This window comes from Eriocheir sinensis, chromosome 36 (assembly GCF_024679095.1).
Source record: "Eriocheir sinensis breed Jianghai 21 chromosome 36, ASM2467909v1, whole genome shotgun sequence".
NCBI classification, from domain to species: Eukaryota; Metazoa; Arthropoda; class Malacostraca; order Decapoda; family Varunidae; genus Eriocheir; species Eriocheir sinensis.
In genome coordinates this window covers 17288850-17302438 of record NC_066544.1, presented here as the reverse complement: position 1 = coordinate 17302438, position 13589 = coordinate 17288850, and the positions used below count along the sequence as shown (strand labels likewise).

General features: G+C 44.8%; 1 protein-coding gene across 14 annotated transcripts in view; it reads right to left on the bottom strand.

The window, feature by feature from the left end:
* LOC127007947 (protein scribble homolog) overlaps positions 1-13589 on the bottom strand; it is a 95701-nt gene that overhangs the window by 31826 nt on the left and 50286 nt on the right. For 10 of the 14 annotated variants that reach the window (XM_050879475.1, XM_050879481.1, XM_050879479.1 and 7 more), the window contains 10 exons: positions 13220-13407; positions 12533-12673; positions 12178-12393; positions 11659-11763; positions 11330-11410; positions 10320-11024; positions 7410-7526; positions 7053-7232; positions 1414-1572; positions 444-575 (listed from right to left, as the gene is read on the bottom strand). In XM_050879475.1, coding sequence (XP_050735432.1) covers positions 444-575; positions 1414-1572; positions 7053-7232; positions 7410-7526; positions 10320-11024; positions 11330-11410; positions 11659-11763; positions 12178-12393; positions 12533-12673; positions 13220-13407 — 2024 coding nt within the window. The remainder of the gene's footprint in view (positions 1-443; positions 576-1413; positions 1573-7052; positions 7233-7409; positions 7527-10319; positions 11025-11329; positions 11411-11658; positions 11764-12177; positions 12394-12532; positions 12674-13219; positions 13408-13589) is intronic. The other 4 variants (XM_050879485.1, XM_050879478.1, XM_050879487.1 and 1 more) reach the window with 4 other exon arrangements.

The window sequence follows — 13589 nt, the reverse complement described above, 5'->3', positions numbered from 1 at the left end:
AAAGAGATAGAGACAAACAGAGAGAGAAAGAGAGAAATGCTAATTTAATGTATGTTTGGCACTTGCAACATTGTGATTCTAGAGAGCTCAATTCTGGTCCCTATGGAAAAAAATCATTCTGATTTGTTAAAGAGATAGAAACAGACAGATAGATATATGTGTATCAAGACACCTCTCCACCTGAAATTGACCTCTCTTTCAGCAACTCTACTTTTGTTTATCATGGGAGCGGTGAGTAGCGGGCTTTTTTTTTTTTTTTTTTTCCCCCCTTGAGCCATCTCCTTTGTCATAAAAATAAATAAATAAATAAATAAATAAATAAATAAATAAATAGAGAGAGAGAGAGAAACTTGCAACACTGTGGTTATTACGGTGCTTAGTTTTGACCCCAATGGAAAAATAAATTCAGAACTATTTCAGACGCCAGGAGCCGCTTCCCTCACCAGGCTGTAGTCGTAGCCGTCACACACGACGAGCCTGATGGTGGAGCCGGCCGAGCGCATCACCGCCACCGCCTCCTCGTGCGTGATGCCCAGCAGCGAGGAGTCGTTCACCTCCAACACGCGCTGCCCAACCTGGCGGACACACACACACACACACATATGCATTACCTCACTCTGCTCTAAATGGTTTGATTTTGAAATTACAGCCGTCCCTCAAATAATACGGTTTCCAATAGTTCAGTTTCAGATTTATGTGGATTTTCATAGAAGATTTTTTAGGATTTTTAAATTCCCTGACGAGCAGGATATTTAAAAATCCTTAAAGATCTTCTATAACAATTCGTATAAAACCGAAACCAAACTATTGGAAACCGTACTAACTGAGGGACAACTGTATTTGCACTTTTACTAGTAATATGCATTTAAAGGGGAGCTGCCTTAAAATTAAAACATATACATTTACTTGTTCTTGAGATAAATAAATAAGAATTAGGACTTTTTTTTTAAGCTAGGGGATGTTAATAGAGAGAAGAACAATGGTTTAATGGAAGAGGTACAGGAAGAAAATGGGGTTAGGGTTGCTGGGGACGAGGTTTAAGGGGGGCTACTCTAAAATTAAGGGAAATGGGGTCAGGGTTGCCTTAATTCAACTTAAGAGATCATGTAACACAACTTTTAGCATGAGTATATACAGGATTACTTTTAGCACAAGAATATACAGCATTACTATTATTATTATTATTGTTATTACTATTACCATTGCCATAACAACCAGTGCTATTATTATTATTATTATCATGATTATTGTTATTGTTCATTAACTTACTAAATCTCAGCAGCACCTTACCCTTAGTCTCCCATCCCTGTGCACTGCCCCGTTGGATGATAATAATAATAATAACAATAATAATAATAATAATAATAATAATAATAATAAGAAGAAGAAGAAGAAGAAGAAGAAGCCCCTTACCTTTAACCTGCCGTCCCTGTGCACCGCCCCACTGGAGTTTATTTTGGATATGAAGACTCCCTCGTCGGACTTGTCGAGGGGGTTGCCGGGGGAGCCCTGCACGCCACCCTTAATGTTCATGCCAAGCTTCTCCCCAGCCTGCTTCTTGATGATCACCTCCTACGGCACACAGACAGACACTCACATTAGACACACCACCACCTCGCCTCCCTCTGCCCTCCACAACACAACACCCACCACAGTCAACCAGGCAAATGATGGCAGTGACTGGACCCTATTCTTGCATGCCAAAACAATGCTAACCCTATGGCAACATCTTCTTTCCATTGTATCTAACTCTATGGCAACAGATTCTTTCCTTTACCTCTAATCTTATGGCAACATCTTCCCTTTGCTTTTAACTCTATGGCAACAGCTTCTTTTGTTTGCCTCTAATCTTGTGGCAACAGCTTCATTCCTCTGCCCGTAACTTGTTTAATGTGACAGTCTGGGACGGGCAGCTCGTTATTATTTTTTACGTAATGATCGATTATTATGTGTTGATGACAAGAGTGTATATGATTTCACTGACCATGGATGAAAACATGACAAGAGTGTGTGTCAAAATATAGCCGAAAGGAAGAGTGTGTCGGTGAATGCCACGGCAGTCACAATAAAACTGTCACCATATGGTTTGCACTGTTTTGACTCGCTGCGATGACAGGGTACAGTCACAGGGGTACACAAGACTATAGGGAGACTACTAGGGGTCAGTTAGCCATAGGTACTGCAGTTGGAAAGTTGTCATATCTATACAGGCAGTTCTTGTCATACATATGGGTTAGATTCCTTAGAACTCACAGATAAGGATTTTACGAATGCCGAAACTAGTGAGGCGAATACAGAGGGACACTTCTAAGCCCTTCTCCCACATAAATAAGCAAGACGGATGCCAGAACTCTCTACACTGATTCATTGATCCGATAAAAATTACACACAGATACAGTCATCCCTCAAATAGTACGGTTTCCAATAGTTCGGTTTCGGTTTTATACGGATTGTCATCGAAGATCTTTTAGGATTTTTAAATTTCCAGCTAGTCGGGAAATTTAAAAATCCTAAAAAATCTTCTTAGAAAATCCACATAAAACCAAAACCGAACTATTGGAAACCGTACTATTTGAAGGACGACTGTATCTGAATAAGTGCATGACAAGACTTGCCTGTACTGGTTCTATCTTTGAACTGGAAAACTTAATCTATGGCTCCAGCTCAACTTAAAACATGAATTAGTGACTTCAAACTATACTCCTAAACCACTACACACTGACTCAAGGGAAAATTAAGCTTCCAGTGATTATTAGCAGATTATTTTGTATTCTACGGTTCTGCTAACATACATGCACACAAAGGACACATGAGGACACTTCTAACTATCTACAATAATGTGTTTGATGTATCTCACAGACTCCTCATCTCCTCTCCTCTCATTTCATCTCCTATCCCTATCAATCTGCAGAGCATCTTTCAGTATTTGAAGAGCAGCTCCCCAAAAATGAATGGTCTATATACAGTCACTCCCGACCTTAGGACCGTAGCATAAACGTAGTTACGTCGCATATTAGATGTTTTAACTATCATCTATATGCAGATTCTACCGCAGTCTGGAAGTGTTGTTATATTTCTGCAATACAAAACTGACTGACTGAATTTTTGACCGCCTGTATATAGTTCCACCGCCGTGCCATCTAAGGGTTGATTTGACCGTCTATCTGTTGTCAGTTCTACACATGCTAAGACCTGTCCAAGTACATTCTTACTCCTAATTTTCAGTAGCACATCTTCAATCTTCCTTCAACCTTTCCTAACACTGTCTACTCATCAACATTCACTGCATGCAGGTTTAGAGGGTATGAAAGCCTTTCCTCATGTTCTACTTTGTAAAAATCGACCTTCAGAGTGTGTAAATAAGTTTGGTGTCTCAACTGTGGCCCAACACTTGATGGTACTCCCGTGTAGGCGTCTCGAGGCTGGATGGGGGTTGCTACAAGGCACTTTGGAGGAAATCAGACATGCAAGAATCTAAGACCAAAACTAACACAGCTAAAACTTCCTTCTGGTCAGCTTATCATTTCTGCACTTGATCAGGAAGTATTTCCCTGAACACAGGCTGATGCAAGCCCACAGGGAATACAGATAAAACCCTAATGAAAGATAATCCAAATAAAAAAATATGAAGACAAGAAAAACAATAATAAAATAGGCAATGCAATAATGAGGCACTCTACAAACACAAGTTATAATCATGAGTGTAAGATGGGAGCGCCTTCTTGTGACAACCTGTGAGAGCAGAGCAGAGCAGCGCCCAACTTCCCACACAAAGAGGAGGGAAGTGACTCAGGGGACACCACCACAAGGCTTCATGGTGACCAATAGACACCAGATGCCCCTTTATAAAATGCTGCATCTCAAGGACACAGCACACCACAGTCAAGTGGGTGATTACCTTCCAAACGGTAATGTGGAAACTCCAGTGGGGTAACCGAGGCCACTGTTGCAAACGTCATCAATGAGAAATATTTTTAGTCCGTGCTGACAATAGTAAAATGCATACAGGAATGAATGGTACGAAGAACAGTTACACGACACGACTCATATGTCACAGTCTTTCCTTGTGTTCTCAGGCCGCCAGGATGATACATAATGAAACACTTTCAGCACAACTAACACACTGTTCCTAACACATTGGTGGAGACATCTAAAGCACTAGCATGTGAGTGTACAGGGAGGGCTGCCACGCTGTATTACTGAGAGGCACATCACAGGAAGCTTTTGTTTTATGCATGGGTTGCATTCCTCAAGAGTTCATCCAAAGTTAATTTTGTATGTTTCAAATATTTTTTCCATAAGAATATGTGTTAATTCAAGGAGTTTGCTTCACATTAATGTTAGTAAATGGTGGAAAATCTGAAATAATGTGCAATAAATGCATCATATTCTTCTAAATATGTGCAATCAGCATAAAACAAAAGGTTCCTGTATTTAGTTTGAAAAATCCAGCAGAGTTTGAGAACCAGTGTGTTAAGACATCAAGAGAGAGAGAGCTGCTGCCCTCGACACATCAAGCATCGACACACTGATCTAGTGGTGATGGGAACACTACCAACACCAGTGAGAGGGCAGACCACGTGACAGGAGTGTGGTCTGTTCAGACATCAAGACAGAGCTACAGTCTCTGGACACATCAACATGAACACATTGATCTGGTGGTGACAGGAAACACTCAACTCACATCAGTGGGCAACTCACGCAGCACCCAACAAGTCTTACTCACATGGACAGAAAGCTCTCGACTCGCAGAAAGGATCTAAAGAAGCAAATAAAGCCAAGATTGGAAAATTCAATGCAATCTCAGTGCTCATATATTGATTAATTTGATGAACTAAATCACAACTGAAAACCATCACATGGTTTAAAATGTTTGGTGTATTAATTGAAAATTATTATTTGTCTGTTTAAATGAAAGGATATTGAGTTTGTACCTCATACTGAGTGTAAAAGTAACCGTTAGCTGAAGGCAGTGCTTGGTGCTGATAAAACTACCTGCAACACAAAGGTGGGAGTGCAAATATAGAGGCTGCTGCTGCTGCTTGTCTGGTGTGTGGCAACACAATGCCCAAACAGTGGTGTGGCAAGAGGTCTGCGTGTGAGGGAGCCCAAGTAAGCCCTGTGTGAGGGGGTCATTGCCCATACAGAGTTAGCCAACTGACCAATTACATTGTACTCTTCATTCAGAATTTCATATGGAATGCCACAGAGAGGCTTTTCTCTGAGACCCCTGTCTAGTCCCCTGCAGCAACACCACTGGGCTCACACTATTCCAAAACTAGGGCTCCCTTGTTTCACACTATCGGCCTCTCACAAAAGAATTTGGCTGCAAAGTCCCTACTTGTTCTCATGTAAACTAGCAATGCTTGGTGTATCAACCCACTGCAAAATAAGCTTGGGTATATCTTGCAAATTTGCCTGCAAAGGACTGCTGCTCTTGACTAAAGTGGTGAGATTCAGCTTGGCCTAAACACTGCTCCATGCTTCTTCTAAACCACTACCTGCTTGTTACACACACAGACTTACCACAGCTACACACACTTCACACTGGCCTTACTAATGCATGTTCTCATGCAAGTACAGGAGTTTTGGAGCCAAGTTTAGTGGGTGAGACTTTTTGAAAGAATGAGTGTATAAGGTTTAACAGATTTTTCAATCAAACTCCTTGGAGGGCGATCATCTTTTACACGAGACAAATCCCTGCACGAGAATATACAGTAGCAAGTCCTGACTCCACACTATTATTTGCATTTGCTTTAGGTTATAATGAATGTAATCTTGAAAAGTTGTGTTAAGTTTTAGATAGGTGATTGATGATATTTCAAACATGATTCAGTGTGGAACAGTCAGTGGCAGCCTGTGCCCTGGCCATCCCTCACACACTCCATGATGGTCAACATCACCTCTGACCCATTCCAACACATGTAATGACTGTCATGGCTCAGGAAACCTTTATCTTTTCTATCCAAATAACAAAATAAGCTCAGCCAGCCAGTGATGACTCTAGTGAGGGAGTGTAGCTTTGGGGACACTGTCTGGCAGTGACTCAAGTCATGGGTGAGAATGAGTGATATCTTTTGCAAGTGAGAGCAACTTGACTGTATTGCTATAACTGAGTTGTTAAGAGGGGCATTAGAGGTCTCAGTGATGATAGGAGGACAGGTGATGCATCAACAGTATTGCCTGACAGAGGTGTCTTGTGCTGCAAAGGTCTTGTAGATAGGCAGGAGTGTGGAGTTCAATACTTAATAGCAAGATCTAGCAAGGAATGTAAAAGAACTCTTCAGCATCAACAAAAGAGTGACAAATCACTATCAAGCTGAACAAATTATACAAACTAGAAATATTTCACACTTATGCACCAACATTAACTTTCAATGGTGATGAAGTGGACAAGTTTTATGAGGATGTGGAAGTAGCAATGAAGAAGCCTAAAACCCTGATTCAATAGCCGAGGGAGACCAAACTAACGACCGAAGAAGTTGATGAAACAGCAATTGGTCCTTTTGGAATAGGTTAAGAAACAGAAGAGCTGAACTTGTTGAACCTGCAGACACAGACTACAAGATCTGCCAACACATTGAAATTTCTAACCCTCTTGCTAGGATAACTTTAACCCGGTAGCCGCGACGGGCCAAATTTGTGGCTTTACCGCGTACCAGCGACGGGCCAAATTTTTGCCTTTACATAACCCCCCCGAAATATAGGATGCATAAACTGATTACAAATGCGTTGATATATATATTATATAATGATTTGCGTTAGTGATGATTTTTTCTCATTAATTCACTTAGAAGGAAGGGCCTTTAGGAAACATGATCCCTGCAGCTACCGGGTTAATATATAAGCTTTGGCAGGTGGACTTCTTTGTGTGACTTGTAAACAATAAAAAGGTTCCTGCCAGGAGCAGATATGTTACATCGCTAACTTACAGGGATGACACTGCAGAAAGGTGCTGTTATCTCAGTCTTCAGACAAACACTCTACAAATGATTCCAAACAAACTAACACTTTTACCTGTCTTACACACACACACACACACACACACACACCTTGAGTCCTTTAGGCTGCGGGTCGTGGCGTACAGACAGGACTATCTCGTTGGGTGGGTTGAGGAGGGCCGTCACCGCCTCCTTGTGTGACGCCCCGTTCATGTCCACTCCATTCACGGTCAGGATGCGGTCGCCCATCCTCAGCTTCCCTGTCTTGTGGGCCGCGCCACCGGCAGTGATCTGCGGCAAAGACAAATGAAAGTGTGTTAGCAGATGGAAAAGAAACCAAATGCAGATAAAGACAGGTTTCAAAGATGGCTGTGATCTGTGACCAAGACAAAAGAGAGAGCCCTTGAGCTGCCTTCCTTGATGTACAAAAAATAAATACAAAAATAAGCAGCAGCATGGCCTTCTTACCTTTGATATGTATATTCCAGGATCGTCGGGCGAGGTGCCGAACGGAACACAAAAGTGGTCCGACCCGCCGATAATACTTAGTCCTAGTGGTCCGCCGTCCTTGTATAATATTACCTCCTGAGAGAGACAGAAACAAAGACCATTACGTTGGTGGACTACATAGAACGTTATCTCTCCCGGGCAATATCCAACACCAATCTTCCCTAACGTCATTTTCCCCAGGCAATATTAAGTCATGTTTATACACTTGTAACAAGACCTAATGGGATGTGAAGTATTTATGCTGTGCAATATTCCACCAAGACCAAACTCCTAACTTCACCAAGCAATAGAAACCACAAGCTAAAGACTTGGCAATACTAAACTGGTCTTCATAACTATATCTAACAGTTTTCCCCTGGCAATATTAGGTCATATTCATGCATCAGTAACAACAGACCTAATGTGATGTGAAGTATTTATGCTGTACAATATTCTTACAAGACCAAACTCTTTAATTTCACTTGGCACTAGTATCCATATGATAGAAAAGCTTGGCAATACTAAACTGGTCTTCATAACTATTTTGTCCATATACATATCATCATTATCATCATCAGCATCAGTCTGTTTCATTCCCAAGCATTTCCATTCCTTTCTGTCCTGTGCCTCTAGTGTCCAGTTTTGATGTAAATGTTAACTTCCTAATTCCATCACGTCACCTGCTGACTGGCCTCCCCCTGGGCCTTTTTATATTATGACTTTTTTCCCAGCCTATCACACTCTTTGTCCAGCTGTTGTTCTCTCTCCTACATATCTCCTGACCACTGCCATGTTTTATATTTTAATTGCCTATGTTATGTCATCTACTTTAATCTGTTTTGTAATCTGCAGTCTTACAAACAAAATACTTCACAGTGACTCAGTACCAGGGCTCTATGCTTCATGTCATCTGTAATAATCATTGTTAATCAAGCGCTTGGTTCAGTGTCCAGGCTACTCCCTGCAGCATGGATGGATTCTGACACATTTACATGATCATTCCCACCTTTACAAGCTGTGTAGTTCCAACTTTCTCAAATCAAAGAGACACACATATACAAGGAACAAATGGAACAAATCAACACTAAATACTTGGGAGATATCAAAACTCTGATAGACATTGTGATTGAAAATTACTAAACTATGTAATAACATCATGACATGGACACAATATACACATACACACACACTTAGAGGTAAAAAAAAAAGAAGAAAAAAAAAAAAAAGGAAATCATAAAGTTGCACTGATGAAGAAGCGATGCATTTCTACTCAGCCATGGATGAGGCAAGACAAACACAGGAGTGGAGGGTTAGTAGCTGGTGGAAGCTGCTTGTTAGGCTCAGCACTAAGGAAAATAAAAATATTTACCTTCTGGAGCATCACCGAGTGTCTCGGATACATAAAGATGATCTCCTAGCTGCCGTCCTAATGCTAAGCTCTGCCCCCTTGCCTACCTTGCCCACCTGGCCATCACTCTGCCCTACTGCTAAGTCACAGCCACTGGCATAGCCATGGAGGGGCCTTGTGGGGCCCTGGACTGCCCAGAGAAAAGTTGGGCCACCCAAACTTAAATTCTGAGAAATAATGAAATATAATTTGGCAAATAAGATAACTGTATGAAAATTGGCCCCCCTTGTCAAATAATTTAACTCCCTCAAAGGCCCCTTTCTATGCACACCCTCAGCTGGGGCAAAGTTCACAGTGCTCCAGTGTGTGTGTCCTGTTGGTGACTGTGGCTGCTGCCTCACACCACTGTCTGGTCTGTAGTGTTCTGTTGATGCCCTCACCCCCTCACTCACCCCTGGCTGGGTGTGTCACCTGGCCAGCCACCCACTCTGGTTAGTTATGACTCATGCATCGTATGTGGACAAAGACACCACACAACCACCACGGGTCCCCAAGCAAGGAGTGGAGTGCATGCGGCACACTGCATCACAGCTCACCAGAACCAAGACATTCTTTATGACTCAGGGACAACATAGCCTCAAGGACCAGTACAACACTCCTATAACAAAAAGAAGCAAGTGATGCTGACCAGTGTGTCTGTGAGAAACTGAACCCAAACCTTTAGACTGTGTTCGTTCAGACAGGCAAAACATGTCCAAGAATGTTAGTAAGCAGTTCAACTAAACTAAAACCTGCTAAATCAACCATGAAATAAATCATTCATTAGTGTACAGAGATGTGTGCAAGAGGTGCAAAGTGTAGAGTGTGGGAGAGGACACAGTGACCAGCAGACTGCCCACTACAGCTTGTGTGTGAGAGTGGAAGAGGCGAGTGTTAGCCCCGGGATGCCTGCCCTCTCTTTTCATTGTTGTGTTGCAGCACAGCGGCAGTGCTGTGGTGCAGGATACTGTACAGAGGACACAACTTTATAATGGAATGCCAATCATTCTTTCAGAAGGACCCTTCTGGTGCACATGAGCCTATTGTTACTTGGTGCCACTGAATTAGATGAGATGTAGTACAAGTCACCAATCACCAGTGCTCCGGCCACACCTTGGCAGACAAGCCTTCAATTTTATTATAATTAAGACAAAAACATGCACAATCTCGAGGCACCAAGAACCACCATGCATTCAAAATTACTTACAATTTTATGCAAAAAAAGAGGGAGCAGCTACAGAGACAACTGCCTCTTAATTTCAACTTCTCAGGGAAGCCCTAGTCTAGAGATTAGTTCTCCGCCCCGAGTGAGGGCGCTCCAGGGCACCGAACAAGTGAAGTGAGAGGGCCAACATGAGTCTGTGTGAAGGAGGAAGGTGTTGTGTGGAAGGAGTGAGAGACTGAAGCAGGTCTGCCTATGAAGGTGACTACAGGCTCGGCAGTTGTTGTCGGCTGGCTGTCCTCTCCCGCAGTGAGTGTTAGCGGCGGGGCGGCCACCTTACCTCCACCACCAACGGCACCTGGGCCAGCTGGTTGTCAGTGATCCGTGTCACTGTTGTCTCGGTGAGGGTGGATTTGGTGATGGTCTCTGTGACCTTCCCTAATGCGGTGGGCGCAGGGGGGAAGGCCATGGCCATGGGGCCGTGGTCCTTGGGCATGTTGACGGTCACGTGGGCGCTGGGGCCGCCGGAGCCGCCCCCCTGGGCCTGGCCCCCCTGCAGGAAGTGCTGTGGGATGAGAGCCTGAAAGTCATCATTAGTGAGGGGTCTGTGCATGGCTACCTGGGTGGTGCCAGCAGCAAAGGGGTCCTCGGGGGCGGCGGTGGCGGCCGACGCTGGGTCTGCGGGCTCCCCTGAGCTGGCCAAGCCCTGGGGCTGCCTCGTGGCCAGGGCTGGCGAGGCCGCTGGGCTAGACTGGCCGCTGTAGTTGGTGTCTGAAAGGTTGGAGCCTGATATCCGTCCTCCCGGTTGGGCCCGGCGGTAACCTGTGTAGCTGGGCCGGTTGGCCATGTAGGAACCAGCGCTGTAGAGGCCGGTGTAGGGCCGTGGGGCACCGAACACCCTGGGGGAGGTCCTGGAGCTGGCGCTGCCCTGGCCCGGCGCAACGAGGGTCTCGCGATGCACCACCAGGCGCACGAAGCGTTCAATGCCAGTGAGCATGTTCACGGCCTGGTCATGCCGCGCACCATCCAGGTCCACGCCATTGATCTGAGGGTGAAGCCACTCTGATGCCCCCACAACACCTGCCATCAGAACTATTACACCCCATATACACCACACACACACTACTAGGACCATTGATCTGAGGGTGAAGCCACTCTGATGCCCCACAACACCTGCCATCAGAACTATTACACCCCATATACACCACACACACTACTAGGACCATTGATCTGAGGGTGAAGCCACTCTGATGCCCCTTCCCCTCTGTCGCAAGGACTGGTACAGACTTCATTCCCTCCTACAAGACAGGCACACTATTTGACTCCCCCGATGAAGGCGTCCGTACTCACAGATATGACCCGGTCCCCGACCCTCAGCTTCCCGTCCTTGGCTGCCGCTCCGCCCTCTGTTATCCTGGATATATATATGGCCTGCAGGGAGGACAAACATTCATGGAGGTATTAGCCAGTTTGCATTTTCTAGCTATTGTTAAAAGAAATATTACTGACTCAAGGCTAATGTAACAGATGTGGGCACTGTGGCCATGGGCAACTACAATGTATGCCTCTAACTTTGATTTACTTATCATTAAAGAGTTGGCATACGCTGCAGACTACGCCCCAGGCACAGACACCCATGCACGGATCACGGGCAAGAATGGGTGCAGGGCTTAACTTACGTCTGATCCATCTTTGAACTGCGTGGATCCTCTGCCGCCCGCGATGCTGAAGCCAAGGCCGTTGTGGTCCCTCGCGAGTGTGGTGTAGATTGTCTCGGTCAACACCTGTGTTATGGAGAGCTCAGCGGGTCAGTAGAGGCTGTCAAGGCACCCTCGCCAACACATTACAATACAGACAGATGGACAAATAAACACACACACACACATATATATACACACTAAGAATAAGACTCAGGCAAGGCGATGAGGTTGTCTGCTATAACATATAAGCTACGACAACTACAACAAACTCCTGGAGGAAATCTATATATAACCAGGAAGGAAACAAAATAGCTTACATATGAGGTGAGGCTGAAGAGGGAAACAAGTCTATATATATAACCAGGAGACACAAAATAGTTTAACATGTAACACAAAAAGATGAGTACAGGCCGACACAAGAGGTAAGCCTCAGCGGTGGAGTAAATCTATATATAAACAAGAATAACAGTGACAGGCGAACACGGAGCGATGCCTCACCTCCATTTCACTGTTCGTATCGCCGTTGACGCTCGGATGTTCCCCGTTGACGGCCGGCGACCCATCGTGGCCGTTGACTGTCATGGCCACGTGGTTGGCGGTGACGGGCGGCGGAGACAGTGGGTCATCCAAGGCCGTGGTGTCGCTGAGGGTGACAGAGTTGGCCACGTCCAGATTCGCTACATGGTTGGGAACGGGATCACTCTTGGATGTTTTCTGCAGAAGAGGAAATTTATTTATTTATTTATTTATTTATTTATTTATTTATTTATTTTTTTTTTTTACAGCAAGGGGATCAGACACCACCCATATGTTTGTTTTTTTAAGGTTTTTCTGTTATTTCATGGAGCCCAACCTTCTCTGGGACAATCCTGGTCACCTCTCGGGTCACTTCAAGCCTGAGCTGCGATCCGGCCTCCCGCATGATGTTGACGGCCTCGTAGTGGTCGCACACCTCCACGTCGTGCCCGTTCACCATCACCAGCTTGTCCCCGACCTGCACCAACGACACACACGCTGACAACACAAACCTCAGAATGCTTTTTATTACTATACGAGATGAATCAGGGAGAGAGGGAGGAGTGCAGACACTATAAGATGCCTGTTCAGCACCTCCAGACTCATGAGATGCCAAGAACGTGATATGAAAGTGAGAGAAACGAGAGAAGTAGAATGAGGACGAGATAATATGGAAAGTTTTTGAGAGGGAGTGACAGAGAGGCAGGTCGGGGCTTAAAGCAAACTAAGCAGCTCTATAAACAAAGCCGTGTGATGAAAGCATTGATAGAACTAAGCAAATGCCTTGAACCCTACCCTCATATCCCTTAACAGTCAGGTCAGGACGAGGACATACCCAATGCTCTTGTGATCAATAACTTCCCATACACAACAATAGCACCTACCCTGAGGCCAAGTGACGGAAACATTGATAGAACTAAGCAAATGCCTTGAACCCTACTTTCACATCCCTCAACACCCAGGAAAAGGACACAACCAACGCTCCTGTGATCAATAACTTCCTGTGCACAACAACAGCACCTACCCTGAGGCCGGCCAGGTATGCAGGGCCGCCCTCCGTCACCCTGGAGATGAAGATGCCCTCGTCGTCCCCCTTGTAGGGCGTAGAGCCTCGCCCCCCAGCAATGGACAGGCCCAGGCCGCCGCTGGTCCGCTCCACCACGATCTCCATATGCTTCACGTCCACAACCACTGATGGCCCAGACTCAGACACTGGAGAAGGAAGTACGGAGATGAATTTACATACTGTACAGGAGGCAATTAAACAAGGCACTGGGAGGCTATGGACCACCTAACCTAACCTAACCTAACCTAACCTAACCATAACCATACCTAACCTAAACCTAACCTAACCAAACATTTCGGCGCCCAAGGACACACATTTGACAAGGCTT